Source organism: Apis laboriosa, unplaced genomic scaffold, assembly GCF_014066325.1.
Source record: "Apis laboriosa isolate Shangri-la unplaced genomic scaffold, ASM1406632v1 scaffold112_cov148, whole genome shotgun sequence".
Taxonomy (NCBI): Eukaryota; Metazoa; Arthropoda; class Insecta; order Hymenoptera; family Apidae; genus Apis; species Apis laboriosa.
In genome coordinates this window covers 1,457,145-1,477,662 of record NW_025220865.1, presented here as the reverse complement: position 1 = coordinate 1,477,662, position 20,518 = coordinate 1,457,145, and the positions used below count along the sequence as shown (strand labels likewise).

Sequence of the window (20,518 nt, the reverse complement as noted above, 5' to 3'; positions counted from 1 at the left end):
GAGTTGATTTTTTTTATTTTATCAAAAAATTTTGTTTATTATATTTTAATATAATATATATTATATTATAAATTTATCCTAAAAATTATAATTCTGTATTGAATTGATTTTCATTAACAACGATGCTTTTACTATATTTTTATTCATTTTGAAAAATTTCGTAATATTATGTACATTTTATGTAAATAAATATTATTTAATGTTAAGGATATTAATAAATAAATAATTAATTATATATAATAATTAATAATAATTAATTAGTTATATAAATAAATAAATTTATATATTTTTCAATACATATAATTGTAGTTTAAAATAGATAAAAACAGCATAAATAGCAATAAATAAATATATTATTTATAATTAGAGATATACGTGTATTTAATTAATGAGAATAGAACAGGTTTTTGATTTTATTGCTGAAACAGAGTAAAAAATAAGTACACATACATATGTATATGAAAATATATCATTTTTTTATTTTTTTAATACTAAAAAATATAGTTATTAGCATTTATTATAATCTAGTTATAAATAAAAATGAATCAAACATAAACCAGATTCAAAGAACACGAGATAATCATTTTTGATCGTGCAAATGTACGTATATTTTTATTAATAATTTACCTTGTACAAAAAAATATTATTTCTATTTCTTAATATTCGTTCATGTATTATCCAATGATCAAATGATATTTTACAAAATCTAATATCACTCGGTAGAATCGCGAAAAACCAATGATAAATATCTGCATTTGGTCGCTTTGTCTTCGACAAAAGTCGATCAAATGCTTGAAAAATATTACGAACACTTCAAAAAATATCAGGCAACGCACACGCGATTCAATCCTTTCCCAAGCATGTTATTTTATTTTTTCAACGCGAACGGTCCAATATTTTCCTTCGTGAGGCGACAACTTCACCTCGACTGCCTTTCGTACAATCGGTACGAATGGTACGATAGACATTAAGATCTGGCAGGCAGTTCGACAAGTGCTCGCCTCGTATACATATAAGTATGCATATCGTGAATACACACACAATGAACGAAGGAAAGAAGAAGAAGACGAGAATGCAGAAGCATTTCTCGAATCTCAAGCCGCGCGATACCCGTTGTAGTAAAAGCAGCTAGTTACTAGGCAGACACTCCGATCCGATGCAAATTTTCTCGACACCCGAGAGCACAGATCTGCTAGGCGTGTAGGCGAGATGTCCATCCTCTTACAGGACCAGTCTTCTACATATGAGACGCGAATTCATTGGTAGTAGTGCCATAGGCGTCACCTAGAATCAAACTCATGGTTCAATTGAGAAATGTAAAAATAACTTTGTATTTCTTATATAGTTTAGATTATTAAGTATTCAGGTTGTTGCGATTGACTGCACTTGTAATTATTCATTTGAGAAATGTGTATAATGATTGAAAAGAAGAAAGTCGAGTATCTATAATTAGAACAAAATTAAATTTTTCAAAGATTTAAATCTATTAATGAAATGCTTATTTATTAATATTTTAATATTGTTATTAATTATTTATTATTATAAAAAACGAATGAAAATCATGACAATAATATAAAAATCTTATATATAAATATTTTTTAAATATAATAATTACATAAATGATTTTTAATTCCATATATTTCAGTATAATTTTAGAATATTTAAATTAAATTAAATTTTAATATTTAAATTAATCTTGCAAAATAACTTATTTACCATATATAAATGATTTTATAAAATTTAAATTTCTTAATTCTTATATAATATTCATTCATCTTTATCTTATAAAAACATTTATTTCAAAAATTATCATAATGTCATATTGCAAATAAGGTTCGTATCGTGTAAAGCAGGGAATCTATATGCCTTATGCATGGTGGCGCCCATGGTTGGTACACAGGACCGGCACACATCGTAGTAGTTAATACACGATGCCTATTGGACGACTCTGTAGGTACATACGTACGACTCCTTAGGATCACGTGCAACTTTCCATATTGAGGAGTTTTATAGCTGCGCCTCAGTAGTAGGATAACCAGGGGCGCCTACACGCGTTCGACTTCGACTGCTTTGAACAGAAGTGGTCAATAAGACAAACATTCACGAACGCAAGACTGCATTCGTGAAACGTGAATGCCGGGAGTACCATCGAAGGAAAGAGATGTTCTCTCCTTGTACGAAACATGTAGAAATGTTTCAGATGGAGCGCCTCGATATAAGCGTCTCGTAACTATAATGTGTACAGTTATAAATGTACAGAAAAAAGGATTGAAAATTTGTTTCTATAAGAAAATAAAAAAAATAAATTTTGTTATATGTATGTTGGAAATGCTTGAATTGCAATTTCTCTATTAAGAATTAAAATTCTGTTTATATTATATTACATTATATAATGTATTATATTACATTAATTGCATATCTATATATATTATTAGGATAGATCATATTAAATAGATTATAAATGAGGTTTTAAAAAAATTGTAGTAAATTCAAATATACAAAAAATTATATTTGACTTTATTTGTTATGCATATTATCTAATGCAATTTTTTCAATATCATATATTATAAAATATTTTACAATATATGTACAAGATATATAAGTATGTATACAATTAAACATACATATTTGCGATTATAATTATTTCTAAAGTTCAGACATATCTAATAAAGCATTTAAGTGCGTTGGCATCCAATTCATGCCATTATGACAAACGAATACAACGTTTCCGTCTATGTAAGCTTGAACATTACCCACTTTATAAATTTGTTTTGCTTCTCTATACCGATTCGGTATTGGCATAAATAAAATACCTCTTTCTTCGCATTTCTTTTGAACAAGATCTTTAAAACCTTGAGGTATTTGTGATGCTGTTCTAACTGCTTCTGCAAGTCTCTGTAAAAAAAAAAAAGATATTTTATTACAAATAATTATTAACTTATTATTGATAATATTCTAAATCATACCTCCATTCTTGGTTGTGCAGTTGGAGGCATTTGTGACATAGTAGGTTGCGTCCTTTCTAAACTCGTTAAATACGAAACTTGTTCCATCGCACCCGGTTGATGACTTTGTGGCACAGAAACTGCTCTATTCATCAATTCTAATGCTTTTTTAAAATGTTCTGCAAACCAATGAATGTATAAACATAAATTTATGATTTTATTTATTATTATAAATTAAATATTGAACAGTTACCTTTTACTAGCGGTTCAGCCAATATTTTTTCACTCAACATGCCTTTCCATCCCATATACCAATTTGTAACTTGATCATAATTAGGTGAATGATTTAACCAAAGAGCCAAAACTTGTAACCATTTAGGAAAGAAGAATTTATCTAACAATCCTGCCATTATATGAGACGGAATTAACTCTTTCCATTCATATACCCAATTCCATTGGTCTAAATGTTGTTGATGTGGATTTATAACAAATTCCGAAAGTGCTATTTGTAATTTTGGAATGATATTTTTCACCAAGAAAGCTTCCATATCTCCTTTTGCAAAGACATTAGCCCATGGTTGTAACATTAGCCTAGCAGATCTATCGGACGGATGCCAACCACCTAACGCAGATCCTAATTTACGTCGTATTATTGGATATATTAAAGTATCCAAACGGTTTCCTATAATAATAACAATAATATGTCAATATTGGAATAATTTTTTTGTATTTTAAAAATTAATCATTAATAAATTTGTCAAGTATATACATACGTAAAAGTGGTAACCAAGGATGAATCCATGTGTGAATAGGTACTGTATCAGTAAGAGGATTCCATTCTTCTACTTCTAAGGTAAGTTTAGGAAGAACTAACATATCTAAAATATTTTCTAATATCCAATTTGGAAGAAGTGGCATCCAATGTTCTATTAATTCTATTAGTGGTTCTGGTTGCCTACATGTCCATTGTCTATAAAAAAAAATATATTACTTAATAAATATATTAATGATTAATTAATAATGATAATTTTTTATAAACAAAATACTTACTGAATAGCTCCTCTAATTGAAGGCATCCATGAATTCCAAACAAGATGATCATATGGATGCATAGTTCTTGTTTGAAGAGTAGTAGTACCACTTTCTAAAATGCTTTTCCATTGCTCAAACAATTTAATTGGTTGTTTTGGTTGCATTAATGGATTCCAACTAATTAAACAATCTTTTACTTTTGGACCAACAAAACTACTAGCTAATTCACCAAGTTCATACATTTTATATTCTTCATAATATTTATCTTGTAAATCTTTGAAAGCATCTGCAGTTTCTTGTAATGTTAATTGATTGGTTTCATCCATCAATCTGTCTACAATTGCAAGAACATTTTCTAATGTATCTATTAACTGACTATGTTGATCTATAACTTTAGACAAATTTTTCTTTTCTGCTTCTAGTGCAACAACCCTATCACTCAGATGTCGTGTTCTTCTATCATTTTGTATAATATCTTGTTCACACATGTCCACAAGTATATTTAAATTATGTTGTAGTTCAGGCAATGCAAAATTAACTTTAGATTTTTTATCAGTAACAACATTTTCATCAGGTCGTTGTTGACCTCCAGCTATCGCGTGATATCCACTAAGAATTCTTTGTTCTGGTCCAGTCATATCTATAACTTTAACTTTACTCATTTCATTGGATATTCTTACTTTTTTGTTAGGTTTCAATTTTCCATCCTCCAAAACTTGGTCTACGCTTCGATATACATAATTTACTTTTTTCTTAACAGTACCTCCATCTTTTCTCCATTGTGATAATTTAGTTTTTGATTCTTTTCCTTCATCTATTTCATCTTCTTTTTTCTTTTCTGGAACTTTTGGACCTTTTTCTGGTCCATAAGCACCAATTGCACCTCTGCCTTTTCTTAAATGTGCTTCTACTGGTGTACTTATACCTTGTAATTGTTTACCTAATCCTTTTCCAGGTTCAAAACCCATCTAAATTATCATCATATTAATAAATATAAACATACTTGTACAATAGTATTAATAAAATTATTACCATTTAATATATACCTGTAGCAACAATTTAGCTCCAATACCTTTTGTATAAACTTCCCAACTACCCATTCCACTTTGCATTAATAAAGGATTTACTTTATGCTTCTTTTTACGTAAACCTGCAATATCTCCATCTGTATTTAATGAGAATGATGCACGTTGATGTATAGAATTGGGTCTTTCATCATCAGAACTATAAACAAAAATATAGTTTATTATTTATAATATTAATATATTATGTATTATTAAATGAATAAAAATTTTAATATTTTAATTTGAAATGTACCTTGAACTATTTGGAAATTCCTTTTGTGATTTTATATTTTCATTATCACTTTCATCATCATCTTTATCATCTGTTTCTTCTTTTGGCTTCCCAGCTTGTTGAATACCTCCTGCTACAAAATTTACAGGAGTTGTATAATTCTTTGGTCCTTTATCAAAAGTTTTAAATGATGGTCTAGCAGATAATTCTTCTTCATCGCTATCATCAGCCCAAATACCTAAAAATAATATTTTGGTTAGATTTTGCAACTCATTACAATGAAAAAAAAATTGTTTCAGTAATATTTTAAACAAATATAATATTTAATATAATAATATTAAAATAAAATATTTACCAAGCATTTGTTGTTTTTTTGACAATTTACGCCTAGGGCGATTAATATTGAATTCATTTTCAAGATCGTAATCTGTGATTTCAAAACTTTCCACTTCGTCTTCTGACATTTTGTCAATGTTTATTAATATTGTATTTAAAACAAAGTCTTTATAATTGTTATTTTATCAAATCTATTACATTCTAAATTCCATATAAGAATCAAGATCAAAACAACACTAGAACTTAAGAGGTTATGTTATGCTGCGTTCTCACAAAATTGAACTGCATTCATTTGATTGTATCTGAGCAATACTACCATTATATGTAGTAAAACATTAAAAATTATTTCTAAAAATATGCTACAATACGTCAAATACAATAATTTTTGTTTATGTTCCAATTATTTTTTAATGAAAAAAAATTTATTCTTATAAAAAAAGGAATCTTCCTTTTTTTATATCTTACATAAAAAAGATATTATATTAAAGAAAAATATAATTATGTAACTATTTCAAAAGCAAATAGTTTAAAATTATAGGAATATGTCATCTTTTAAGTTTTTAATAATTTTCTATACGAAATGAGAAGTTATTGAAATGCATTTATCGTACGATAAAATAATTTATCATTTATTGTAACTATTAATAATATACAAGTAATAATGTTTCAAATATTATATAAATACATTCATTATAATTTCAATAAAATTATTATTATCTGATTATTTATCAAAAAATTCTATAAAATAAATTAATTTTAATTTTGAAATAAATTTTATAATATAAAAAGATGTCGCTACGTGTATAAGATTATAGGTTGGTACTGCTACAAGCTAGGGTTTTGCAAAAGCTACAAATAATTTTGGGTAGTGGCTTTGAGTAACATCGTAACCTTACGACGCGCGAGTAATACAGGTTGTTGCATGTTATTAATAATATACCGGGGTTTTTGAAATAATAGATATTTCATCACTGCCTATTTATTGTATAGATTAGTGTCAGTGATAATCGTGTTAGTGCTAGTTGTTTGCTTGTGCCGGTTTGTTGTTGTATCTTCATTAAGAAAAAGTTAAACTGACAATGGGAAACGTTCATACTTGTGGTCCAAACGAAGCTCTCGTTGTATCAGGTATGTAGATAAATAAAAAAATAGGTATTTTTCGTGGTTTAATCAAGCGTTGCAATATATTAACCTAGAGCTGCCATGCTTGATTCTTTTTGAAAGCTTCTGTTATTGGTTATAGGTAAAATAATATTAACTCTTATTTGATTTATCTAAGATTGATACTTTGGTGTGATTTGTACATAAAATTTATGCATTTCTGAAATTAATTGGACAATTAATTTTATTATTCATTTGACAGAATACTGATCTTGTTAATATCATATCTTTTATGTTTGATATGAATATATAAAATACTTTACTTAAATACTTTACTTAAATCGAATATTTAAATTATTGTTACTATTAAACATAAAGAATGACTGAAAATGATTTAAATGATATTTTCGAGGCATAGAATGATAAAAAAATCTCTCAAAGTTGTTTTAAAATTTATTATCAACTTTTATATATGAATATCTGATAAAATAAACTGATTAGATTATTTCTCTTGTCTTGTTTTATTTTTACATTGTTTTAATTTTAACTTTGTTTCGTTTTCAAGAGCATTTTTTAAGGTTATGTCATTGCATTTATTCTGATCGATTATGATATTGTATTATAAAATATTGATATTTATGTATAAAAAATATCCATAATTTTGACGCAAGCTTGATCTTGAAGCTTGATATTTTTTAGTTTGTATAAATATAATCTATCACTTATTTGATACAATATAAATAGCTTATCATTTATTTGATACAATATAAATAGTTATATTGTTTCAAATTTCAATAATTTATAATTAAAATTACTTATAGTTTATCTAAATCAATAATTTCTAAATCAAAATACATTAATTTTATAAAAAATTAAATATTGGAGAAATAAAATTAGGTTAAATAATCTCAAGGTGAAATTAATAAACTTGCATGAAGACTTATTTAGTTCAACTCAGGCAATTGGAAATAGGATCACGAGATTAATAATCCAAATATCTATTTCTGAAAAGACAAATAATATATTATTAGTTTTTTATTTTAGAATTTTTTATTTTAAAATTTTTTTTAAAAATTTCATGAATTACGTTTATTTTTTTAATTTCTTTATTTTCTTACAATTTCATAAATATTTTTTTTTTCATAAATACAAGTTAGTTGAGAATATTGTGAATAAAATTAATGATTGTTCATTTTTCTCTAATATTTCGCGAAAGTATATTAAACGAAGAAATATGAATCATTCTCCTATATTTTCCTCGTATCATTGATGAACTCGTTGATATTATTCCACGTAGAATTCGCTTTTATTGGAAATGAACAAGTATGTAGGTCATCTGATTGTTGCATGACATATTATCGCATGCAAATTATTTGTTATCTTCTATCGTATAAATGGAGTTATATTTTTTCTTAATATTTTCTTAATAATTTCTATTTTTCTTAATAATTCAAAGTTATTTAACTTCTTTGATGGTTTGATATGGAATTTTTTTTTAATATTTATGATTATTTTAATTTATAGAAGATAAAATATTTTATATATATATTTCTTTTTATTCATTGTGTAAAATAGAATTACATATAGTTTACTATTTATTTTCAGACATATTTCAATTATTATTTTTTTATTAACATTATATAAAATAATGTTTTATTAAATCAATTTAATATTCGAGCTAAAGTGATTTTGTTAAAAATAATTTATAACGTATTGTCATTTGTTCTTATAAAATAGAAATATGAAAATTGAAATATTTTTCTTTTTTTTGCAATATGTCGATAAAAATATTATTTTCCCGAGTCATATTATCTATCATCGAAATGATTAATGTTTCATCTTTTATTCAATGATTATTCGTTTTCCTGTAATTTCTATTTGCAATTAAAATGAAATTACTTTAAAAGAAAAATTATGTAATATATTATTTATGGAACATGATAAATGAAAGGAAAACCGATAAATTAAAAATGTAATGTAAAAGAAGTAGATACTATCATTGAAAAAAATAGTCTGATGTTATCATATTCTGGTATTGTATAAAAATACGTAAATAGATGTAACTAATCGTATTTTTCGATCAATTTGTTCCAATATTTTTCTATTAAATTCACTCAATAAATATGTTCACTTGCATCATTTTTTTTAACGTAATCTCACTTTTTGATAAAATTTTTATTTTTACAAGACAATGTAACAAAATAATCATAAAGATAAAATAATAAATTTACAATTAAAATAATTTGAACATCGAGGAACATTATGAATGAAAAATTAAAATTATTACTTTCAACTACAATCATTTATAATTTTGATACAACTCTTCACTTATAGTAAGAATTAATATAAAATACATATAAAATATCCACAAAAATTTGATTCTTCCAAATCCTAATCCAATTATAATCGATCTTTCACTTTTTTCCTGCATCAGAATTTAATTCAAACGTGTGATTCTAATTCTCATACCCGATCTGCCACTCTTGTTTAATCATATCAGCCGCTTTCTCGCCTATCATATAAATACCCGCATTCACGTGTCCAACGGGTATAGCCGGCATTATAGACGCGTCCACCACTCTCAATCCCCGAACACCGTACACTCTCAACTGTGGATCCACCACAGCGTCGGGATCACTTCTGGGTCCCATCTTAACCGAGCCTACCTCGTGATTCATCATAGATGGCAAGTGTCTGATGGCGCACCTCCAATAATCGTCACTTCCAAATTCAAATATCCTACAACCCGGTACAATTCCATCGTGCAACGTGCTCTCGTATCTTCGAAACGCTTTCGAATTCGATATATTTAGAGCGATTTTAACCCCTTCCAAGATAATTTCCACGTCGAGCGGGTCCGAGAAAAAGTTTGGCTCCAACCTGGGCGGATCGAACGGGTTCTTGGATTTCAAACTGATCCTTCCAACGCTTCTGGGATGCTGCACGATCGGCCAGATCGTCCAGGTCTCGTTGTCCCCCAACGACTCGTACACGGCCTCGTGCACCTCCTTCCTCACCCTCATCGCCTCGCTCAAACTTCCACCGTCCGAGTTCAAACTTCCGGAGATGAACAACAACTCTAGATCGGGCCTGCTGTCGGTCGCGTACTTGGTTCGGACGAAAGCTACCGCCTCTGGCCCTCCGATCGACGATAGGAAACCGTTCCTGTTCAAAACGTATTCCAATAATACCTCAGACTTGAACGCGTTCCTGATCGATTGCGTGACCACGTTCTTCACCGTGAACGAAATACCCAAGAAACCCAAGTGATCGTACACGTTGTAACCCACTTTCGAGTCTTGGACCACTTTGATACCCAATTTCTCCAAATGTTCCCTAGGCCCTATCCCCGACAGCATTAACAGTTTAGGGGTGTCTATGGTGCCGGCCGAGAGGATCACCTCTTTCGTGGCGAATACTTTCTTCCAACGTTTGTTCTTCACGTACACGACGCCGTGAACTCGTTTCCCGTCCATCAAAAGTTTCGTCACCCTTGCTCGGGTCACGATGTTCAGGTTCGGCCTGTTCGCTTGTAAGTACGCCTTTGCGGCGCTACACCTAACCCCAGCGTCCAGGTTCGCTTGGATGAAGGAGAAACCGATTTGCTCCTCGCCGTTGTAATCGATTATCTTGTAACCAAACTCTTCACCCGCTTCCAGGAAGGCTTTCCCTATTTCCGAGTGGTACGAGGAATGCTCGACGCATAAATGGCCGTCGTAACCGTGATAGGAGCTGTTCTCGATGCCTGGACATGAATATGCCGCTTAATTATTCTGCTCACAGTATACGTGCGAAGTTTTTAATTTTGGCGAACGTTGCGACATTCAAACGAGATTTCTCACACGGATAATATTCATTTTTGCTCTCGAGAGGTAAAATATTTTTTTTTTTTTTTTTAAAAATTCTTTCATTTCTTGCGTAAGATTTTAACGAAGAGATTTCTAATAAAAAATTCAAATTTTTTTTCTAAATATATTCATAATGCGATATTTTTTTTACTTTATTATTTATTATTTTTTAAGTTTACTTTTTTTACTTTTTTTTACTTTAAGTTTACTTTTTTTTTTATTTATATAATTTCATTGGAAATTCTTTCCGTCTCTGATTTTTTTCTCGGGATACAAATAACAAATTAGCACTGTCTGTTTCACTTTTAGCTATGTACTGTTAATTATTATTACTCGAAGCTTGAACGCTCAACGGTAAAAGATTTAACATGGATATGAAGCTTAAGCTTCTATAAAGCTGTGTTTGAAAATTCAAGACTCGAGGTTAAATAAATTAACCGAACTTTGTACCGATGTTTCGTAAACTCATTAACCTTTCCTTTCTTATATATACGTTATGTAATAGCAATTTTTCTAACCTGGAACGTTGAATCTCTCGCTCTTCTTGAAATAAGGCAGCACCTCCCGATAAGACCAACCTTCGTTCCCCAACGCAGCCCAACGATCATAATCCAATTTATTTCCCCGAGTATGGATCATATAATTGATCGAGCTGCTCCCACCTACGACTTTTCCCCGTGGCCAAGCGCATTGTCGATCGATCATGCCTAAACAGGCATTTTCCTGGGGTTCCACCTTGTAGCCCCAATTAAAGGGTGAGAATTGCATCAACACCGACAACGATGGGAGCTGCATCAATAAATTCTCGGTATTTCCAGCTTCCAACACGAGGATATTCCATCCTTTGTTCTCGGACAACCGATTTGCCAAGACAGATCCACCGGATCCGGCACCAACTATAATAAAATCGTATTTCCCATTGCCTGCCTCCTCTCTGTTCAAAATATCACTCGGTAGTTTGTAACTGTAAAATATGTCTAAGATCGTTCGAGTCTCCGCCAAAGACGTCACGAGTAGTATCAGCTGCGCTATTTTATCCGGTCCTATCATGATTCTGTAAAAAAGTTATTTTTTTTCTTTTTCTTTTTTTTTAAACCTGTTTCGTTTTTCAAACAATTGAAAATAAATATATATATATATATATATATATATTTTATATATTTTTTTTATTTTATATTTATTTATTTTATATTATATTATTATATTATTATATTATATTTATTTTATTTTATATATATATATATAATTTATAATAAACTAAATAATAATTTAATTTTTGTTGCAGTTAAATTAAGGAGTCATAGTTATATATGGAACGAATGAATTGAATTAAAAAACTGTGAAAATTCATTTTTATCTAACACTCGTAAATCAGTTGTTGGTATCTCTGAGTTAATAAAAATATAATTTTGTTTAATTTCGTTCAGTATCAATTATTTGTCTTGAGAACGTTTTAAATTTTGTTCTTTTTTTTTTTTAGTTTCGTGCCAAGGTTGGGTATTCGTATTATTCCGTATTTGCACGTAATTTTACATCATTAGATGATAATAGATGTGTATATATCTTATTTTGATATGCAATGATATTGTCTGTTTATATAACGTACGTGATACGATGGGAATATTTTCAGGCTAAAATTTGGAAAGGATATAAATAAATGATTGGTTTTATATTTATAATATTTAATATAACAATATAAATAAAAAAAGTATCAAACATTTTTTTTATCGCTATATTTCTGATCACAATTCTGATGATTCACAGGAGTATAATTTTCTGATTGATTAAATTGATTGATCATTTATTACATTGGCTAGCAATGACGAAGGATATATAAATAACTGAAACGAAACAAGATGTGAAACAACGAATTATCGTAGCTTGTGGATTTTGCAATGATAGAAAATAATTATTTTTGAATTTTTGTAACTTAATAAATAATAGAAATAATTGTTAAATATCTCATAAATTAATATTTTTTCGTAAAAAATATCTAGCTGGATCATTGCATTGATATATTTATATATTAATACATGCAACATATGTGTCATGAGAAGTTTTTATTCTATGATTGACATGTGCCATGGATTTTTCAAAAAATTATGAAAAATGATATCCTTTTTTTTTTTTTTGGCATTTCAACTTATAATTGTTTCTTATATTTATATTCGAATAAATAAATAAAATATTCATCATTGGATATTGAATTTCTTCGATTTTGATGTTAAATTGATTTGACAAATGTATTAAAAAATACAATATTTATTTTCGCGACACATTTATATGTTGTGACATCAATTGAGGAACAATGGTTTATGGTACAAACAGGTATTCAAAAAGGCTGCACTCAAGCAAATAAAAGATAATCACTTGTTTTGGTTTTACATTTGCTTCTCGAAGCATGACTCAAGGTTAACTGCAACTTGTTATTGTCTTACTATGTAGCTAATATATATCTATCTTCATTTATAGATCAAAATAATTTTAAATGATAAATATCATTATTAATCGTGAGATATATTTCAAATAATTTTTATCTATTTAATAGAATGTTATATTGAAATAATTTTGAGATATTCTGAAGATGAAATGAAAATTGATGTATACAAAAATGTCATAATTTATTAATTATAAATGATTGCTCGAATACAGATAGAACTGTATCAATCGACATTTTTGCATTTTCAATTTTTATATTTTAATACGAATATATTTATTTTTCTCCATGCGTTTATAGATCATAAAAAAATATTATGCAAATTTATAAATATATCTATACATATATGATACATGTTTTATATAACAATGTACAACTATCACAATTTTTATAGCTTTCAATACGAACGATGATATGATTTTTATAAAAGAAATTTCATTGTCTTACTTACTCGATTTTACTTATCTGAGGTTTGTCAGTCAACCGTTTCTTGTTGCACTTTCACACTAAACTTAATATTTTAAGGATACAGGTAGCAATTATACAATGAGTTTCTCTTTCCATCTCCCCCGTAAAATTCCCTCTCTTCACTCACTTTCAAAGTTTAATTTGACTAAATTTTATTTCGAATAAAAATAATAAATTATTAATGGTTGAAATGTCGTATCGCATTAAATAATGTATTTGTAAATATTTTTTGAAAGAAATTATTATATAAATTTATTATATAAAAATAATTATATATATATATACAGAACACTTATTAACTGATTATTAAGGTAATTTCAAGCAATATTTTCCTTTGTAAAAACTTCCATTAGAATTTTTTTTAACGAGTTATTAAGAAAAAATATTGGCCATTTACGGACTGCATAATCGGTAGCATTGGTTATGTCATCGACCAAAATACAAACAAATCCAAGCAACGTATATGGAAAAATGTGTGTTGAATCTAACAAATATTTTTTTATTTATAAAAAATTACATCCAATTATATCCAATATATCACGAACAACAAATAAATACATTATATAACATTCGACACACTTTCTTCAATATGTGTTGCTTGGATTTGTTTGTGCTCGATCGGCGGTACATAACCAACACTACCATCACGGCTCGACTGAATTACGTGCTCTGTTATTGGTCATTTTTTTTTTCTTTTTTTTTTTTTGTTAACTCGTTAACAAAAGTGACACGTTTTTGCAAAGTTTTTGCAAAGGAAAATATTGCTTGAGATTATCTCAGAAATCTCTATATAAATATTCTATATAAATATTCATTAATATTAAATGTAATTTATTGACGTAAAAAAACAAAAAAAATAAAATATCGTTGATTTAGAAGGTAATTTAACCAAAACATTGATGACTATTTTTGATATCACATGAAAACAAAATAATGGAAATCTGTGGCATGTTACGCATGGAAGCATGCACCTAATTACGTGAATAGCATAATTTCTTTTCAACAGATTTGAAAAAACGATACTCTACGTAAGACGTAAATTACGTAAAATTACAATATGTCTATATTTATGTATCTACGTGTGTTGTGATCGCAATTATTTAGTCTAAAAAATACAATTGGAAGCTTATAAATACAATTAAATCATTTTAAAAATAATTAAATCAATTTAATTGATCGATTATACATGATTATATTAAATCGTGCAGTTTTACATATGCATTCGGGTTGGTGAATAAATAATTAGTGGCAGGATTGCCACTTTACTTTATCGAAAAATCTGAAGGATTATAAAGAGGGGAAGAACAAAAAAAGAAAAGTGAATATCGAATATGAAATTTTATATGTATTAAAACATATGTTTTTTAACTTAATGATAAAATGTTACATCTAATAGTTAAATTTAAAAAATTTAAGAGAATATCTCTTTTATTCTAAATAATGAAAATTAAATAATTTGATTAAGAAGTAAATCATTTTTTTCTTTCTATTCAAAGATATGATACAGCAAAATCTAAAGAATTTTTATTTAAATCAAAAATCCCTGAGCCAAAATAAGAGAGAGCATGGTCGATAAAGAAGCGATAGTGGGCTCTCTTTGTGACTCAATTTTGTCTTCAAATATTACACGATATTTTTTCTCCAATAGTAGAAAATTTTAATACAGATCAATAATTAATTCCTTCTGAAAAGAATAAGAAAAATAATAATTATTACAATAGTGATATTGGTCTCTTATTCTATTATTTATTCCCCTCCACGTCCATTTGTCAAATTCGAATACTTACCGACGCGATGCTTTGTGATTGGACAGTGTTTTAATAATTAATTCGTTCACGATGAAAATAAAATGGAAAAAAAAAAAAAAAAAAAAAATAAAATTTCACTTCGAAAATTATTTTTCTATTAATTTTTGTTAAGCGATAAACAATGCATTTTTATTTAATTTTAGTTAATTTTTTTTAATTTTCATTTAAATATGTTATGAAAGATTGGTCATTGATTGGTTATTCACTTTCACTTTCCTTAATGGTGAGAAACAGATTTATTTTTGATATTCGTCTTGATTTATTTTCAATCAGTGTGTATCATTTATTTTCATACTGACCTTTATCGTTAATCCGATCAATGAATATTTTTAAAAGGGTAAATACCCGTGAAGGATATTCACTTTCACTTTTTCTAAAGATAAAAAGAGAACATTATTGAGACATTTTGAGAGAGAAAAAATTATTAGATTATTAGATTTATTCTCGGAAAATGTAAATAATTAATGATCGAACTTGTTAAAAGAATCGAATTAATTATTAAAATTCTTCAATTTTCTTTTTTTTTTTTTATCACAAAATTGAATCGACTTTTCTATTTCTTTAATTAGATGAATATGATGAAACGTCACGAGGATCATTCTTCGTCAAATTACTTTTCGATGTTCAAAATTCATTATAATAATATTATTAAAAATAAGCAGTAAGTGTTTAAATAATCATTTTTTTCTCTAATTTAAAAATACTTGAATGAAAATTATAGAAACGTATCCAGACATCGTAAGTTGTCGTGTAACCATAAATCGAATCACACAGAGATAAAGGAATCTCTAAGTAACTCTCTTCATTTTAAATTCCCTTCCATTCTTAAATATTTATAATTTAATTAATCGTTAATCTTGATAACTTCGTTGATTCGTGTTTAACATCAGATCTGATACGATCATTATTACTCAATTTATACTTTATTAAATTTTATTTTATATTTTATTTTATTACTATATTAAACAAACGTTATTCAAAACGTGAAAAGTAACATAATATTCAACTAACACAAAATTGATTTTAAATGTGATACGTTGTTAATTTGTATTCTTTTTTATTATTATTATTATATATATATATATATATATATATATATACATATTCCAGTTTTTAATTCTTATTGCATATAAATTACTTTTAATGACTTAACTGATTAATTTAAAATATGATATAATTTGCATTCGTATTTTTTTCTTAATACATAGGATCTATTAAATAAATATCTTACTTATATATATATATATATATATATATATATATTAGTTTTTAATTCTTATTGCGTATACTTCAACTGACAAGATTGGTTTCAAATATGATGTGTTGGTTAATTGTATTAATAAATGCATTCGTATTTTTTTCTTAATACGTAGGATTTAGGATTAAACAAATATCTTACCTATATATATATATATTACTTTTAATCATCCAACGGCAATATTAAGAAGTCGGATATCCCCATTCATCTTTAATCATATCGGATGCCTTTTCCGCGATCATGAACGTGGGAATATTAGTGTGACCCGAGGGTATCATCGGCATTATCGAAGCATCGACCACTCTTAACCCCTTTATACCGATTACCTGTAAAATTTCCTCTCGTTTGTTCGACAATATTGTATTTAAAATAAAAGGATTGTTTTACTATTTTTTACTATTTTAATTATTATATTATAATTAATTTTACTATTTTAATAATATAACTTAATAATAACTTTAATAATAACTTTAATAATAACTTAATATTATAATTAATTTTACTATTTTTTTTTTTTTTTTTTTTTTTTTTTTNTTTTTTTTTTTTTGAAAAATACGACTTACCTTCAACGTCGGATCCACCACGGCAGTTTTGTCACTCTCAGGCCCCATTTTGCACGTGCCGCTATAATGATAAATAGTGAGCGGTAGCAACCTCAAATTGCACTCCCAATAAGCGTCACTGTCGAAAGGGAACTTCTCGCACTCGAGCATCGTTTCGTTATTAAGCCGTGTACCGAATCTCTGGAAGGCCTTTGTCGTGAGCAGAAACTCGTTGGCCGCCTTGATCCCCTTGATCAGAACCCTGACGTCGTCCGGGTCGCTCATATAATTCGGGAATATCCTCGGCTTGTCCTCCACGTTCCCGGACCTCAATCTTATCCTCCCCCTGCTCTTCGGGTGCAACAGCATCGGGAACACCGACAACGCCTTGCGATTGCGATACGAGCTGAATTTCTTCGATATCTCCTCGTTCAATCCGAAATTCTTCGCTATAACGTTCACGGTGTATATCGAGGTACCCAGAAAAAGCAACTCCATGTTTGGTACATCCCTCTCCTTCGGATCGTCCACGTTGATGAACGCGAGCGCCTCGCAACCTCCAAGCGTGGTTAACGGCCCGCCCCTGTCTATGAAATAATCGTTGAGGAAACCTTGGAATATATCGTTCACGTCGTTTCTGATCACGTTCACGCGTTGATCTATGTCGTAAACCAGGCCTCCGTAAGCCACGTGGTCCATCAAATTTTCGCCGACGGGGGCGTCCCTGACCACCTCTATGCCCAGCTCCTTCAAGTGTTCAGCTGGCCCTATACCGGACAGCATTAACAGCTTGGGGGTGGATATCGCCCCGGCGGAGACGATCACCTCCTTGTCCGCGTGCACGGTGAAAAGCCGCCCCCTCTTGGCGAACTCCACCCCTATGGCTCGCCCCCTCCCCTCGTCGAACAATATCCTGTGCACCGTGCTCAGCTTCGTCACGTGAAGATTCCTCCTCCGCTTGCCGAAAAGGTAAGCTTTGTTGCTGCTCGTTCGCACACCCCTGTCGGTGGTCGACTGTAACAGGGAAACGCCCATTTGCCGTTCACCGTTGTAATCCAATAGCGGGTAACCAAGCTCCTGGCCAGCCTCGACGAACGTTCTCGCCACCGTTGTATTGAACCGGGCGTAATTGATGTTGACCGGGCCCTCCGTGCCGTGATAGACCGTGTCGTGCCTGTACTCGGGTATCATCATGTTCTCCAACCTCTTGAAATACTTCAACACCTCGTCGTACGACCAGCCACGGTTCCCCATCCTCGCCCAGTTGTCGTAATCCCATTTGTTACCCCTCGTAGCGATCATGAAGTTGATCACGCTACTGCCTCCCATCACCTTCCCTTGGGGGAAAGTGCACTTGCGCCCGATCATCCCTCTGCAGTAATTCTCGGACGATTCCGTTTGGTACATCCAGTCGAGGCCCGGTATCCGTTGAAGAAAGTTTGTAAGCAACGGTATGTCCATGTACAGCTCCTCCTCGAATCCGGTTTCGATCAGAAGAACGGTTATATCCTCGATCTCGGAGAGTCTGGATGCAACGGCCGCACCCGCCGTCCCAGCCCCGATCACAATGAAGTCGTATCGAGAATTTGATCCCGGTGTCCTGTCCGGTTGGGTTTTCGAGGCGAAGTTTCGCGACTCGTTTAAGAATTTGTTAAATCCGATCGCGTTCATGATCAGATTTTTCGTTCTCTCGAACATAACCGATTGGGATACATTTGGAAGAGCGGTAATCAGGAAAAGGAAAAAAAATAAGCGATGGGCATTGTAGGACGATTTGAACGTGGTAAACATTTTGAGGAACGATTGAAACGCGCGCCGTTATTTATTTTGTCGATGTACGTGTTGCGCATGCGCGACTCGTTCTACTCCTTCTATTCGAGACCACCGAAGGTTTACAGGAATGTGAGGTTATGGACAAAAGGAAAAAGAATCGTTTCTTGGAAGAAAAAGATAGATGGGATTGATAGAAGGATTATTTATGTATTTCTTATTAAGAAATTATTGTTGTGGCAAACACGTGGTGATTTCTTAGATGTGATTTCTTAGACGTGTAAGGATAAGTGGAAGGTGAAAAATTGTTCGAGTGTTTTTTTTTTGCGTAAGTGTCTTTCGATTTTTAGGATTGAAAAAGTTTGTGCTTTTTTTATTTTATTGTTATTTTTATCTGTGTTCTGATTTTACATATTTGATTGAAATGATGATTTTCATGAGCGATTGAAAATTCAAACAAATTCTAATAAAAACGTATGAGAACGAGCAATAATAGCATACATGCGATACATGCATTACATTTGTTTTTATTTATGAAATCGTTTTAATTAATTATACTGGAATATGATCATAGGAATAATAACAATATCGAAAGTAGAAAATATATGTAAAGTAAAATGTTATATTTCAAGAATGTTAAAATCTGTGAAATATATATGTGAATATATTGTAAACAAAGTTTCTCGGATAAAAATTAAACGATATCAAAAAGATCGTATTTTGATTTATTTAATTGTAAAATATATTTAGACGATATTATTTACAAATTCATAAAAAAAAAAACAGAGAATTGAAATTTACTTTTTCGCAAAAAAATACTCGATAAACTTTGAAAATTTTGAAGATATCGAAAATTTGATATTTATATCAAATTTTGTAAATTGTAAAATTTATATTTTTTTTTATTGTACATTTGTTCAAGATATCTTTAGTTGTCTTCAAAACTCTAACGAGTTTTTAATGTAAAATTTCATTATAAAGATGAATAAGACTCATTAAATTCAAGATATCTTTAGTTGTCTTTAAAACGTTAACGAGTTTTTAATATAAAATTTCATTATAAAGACAAAAAAGACTCAATTCATATAAAATAAATGTAAAAATTACAAAATAATAGAATAAAAGTATTGATCCTATAATAGATTCGAAAATATTTCTTATGTATGAATAATATTGATGATATTGATCTTTAAGGAATTAATAAATTCTGTTTAATATTTAATGTTATAAACAAATGAGTGTATGAAAAAAAATAATAAATCGAAAAAGAGAAATAATAAATAATTTTTTTATTCGAAACGGATGAAAATAAAATTTGAAAGTTCGAGTTTTTTTTTATATAAAGAAAATTTTATTTTGTATTTTTTATTTATTTTTATACATTAAGAATAATCTTTTATCAATAATTCAGTATTCAGTTTGGTAAAATTGTTAAAATTTATGCGAAAACGAAATTTCAAATAAGAAAAATTTATTTTATCTTTTCAATATTTTATCTTTTCACTATATAAAATCACCCCTTGTACAATTAGTATTATCTACAATCTAAAATAACTACAAAATCATGTATATTTTTACAATATTTTATTATAATATATATTTACATAATTATTGTTTTTCCAATAAATAATTTCATATTTGTTTCATTGATTCGTTCTGATAACGAACGATTTATTG

At 29.1% G+C, this 20,518-nt stretch overlaps 4 protein-coding genes across 8 annotated transcripts in view; 1 reads left to right on the top strand and 3 right to left on the bottom strand.

The window, feature by feature from the left end:
- Window positions 1-2,550: 2,550 nt before the first annotated feature.
- LOC122714906 (tuftelin-interacting protein 11) lies at window positions 2,551-5,912 on the bottom strand. Its single transcript, XM_043936684.1, has 8 exons — window positions 5,629-5,912; window positions 5,295-5,511; window positions 5,024-5,201; window positions 3,996-4,945; window positions 3,719-3,915; window positions 3,199-3,627; window positions 2,967-3,124; window positions 2,551-2,895 (listed from the first exon to the last, which is right to left on the bottom strand). Exons 1-8 carry the CDS (start codon window positions 5,735-5,737, stop codon window positions 2,647-2,649), a joined length of 2,487 nt encoding a protein of 828 aa, XP_043792619.1. The 5' UTR covers window positions 5,738-5,912; the 3' UTR covers window positions 2,551-2,646.
- Window positions 5,913-6,481: 569 nt separating this feature from the next.
- LOC122714982 (flotillin-2) overlaps window positions 6,482-20,518 on the top strand; it is a 98,022-nt gene continuing 83,985 nt past the window's right edge. For both annotated transcript variants that reach the window (XM_043936852.1, XM_043936824.1), the window contains exon 1: window positions 6,482-6,737. In XM_043936852.1, the coding sequence (XP_043792787.1) occupies window positions 6,689-6,737 (49 nt within the window). In that variant the 5' untranslated portion in view covers window positions 6,482-6,688. The remainder of the gene's footprint in view (window positions 6,738-20,518) is intronic.
- LOC122714975 (glucose dehydrogenase [FAD, quinone]-like) lies at window positions 9,134-14,542 on the bottom strand. Its single transcript, XM_043936811.1, has 4 exons — window positions 14,518-14,542; window positions 13,447-13,608; window positions 11,077-11,612; window positions 9,134-10,455 (listed from the first exon to the last, which is right to left on the bottom strand). Exons 3-4 carry the CDS (start codon window positions 11,606-11,608, stop codon window positions 9,167-9,169), a joined length of 1,821 nt encoding a protein of 606 aa, XP_043792746.1. The 5' UTR covers window positions 11,609-11,612; window positions 13,447-13,608; window positions 14,518-14,542; the 3' UTR covers window positions 9,134-9,166.
- On the bottom strand, window positions 14,607-18,862 carry LOC122714931 (choline dehydrogenase, mitochondrial-like). 4 transcript variants are annotated; one of them, XR_006346742.1, is made up of 4 exons: window positions 17,093-18,862; window positions 16,671-16,855; window positions 15,571-15,644; window positions 14,607-15,147 (listed from the first exon to the last, which is right to left on the bottom strand). XR_006346742.1 is itself a non-coding variant. In XM_043936744.1 (3 exons), exons 1-2 carry the CDS (start codon window positions 18,860-18,862, stop codon window positions 16,712-16,714), a joined length of 1,914 nt encoding a protein of 637 aa, XP_043792679.1. In that variant the 3' UTR covers window positions 14,607-15,147; window positions 16,671-16,711. The 4 variants fall into 4 exon arrangements, 1 of the variants encoding a protein (XP_043792679.1); XR_006346744.1 differs by having other exon boundaries at window positions 15,571-15,647; window positions 16,672-16,855; XR_006346743.1 differs by having other exon boundaries at window positions 15,571-15,647; window positions 16,676-16,855.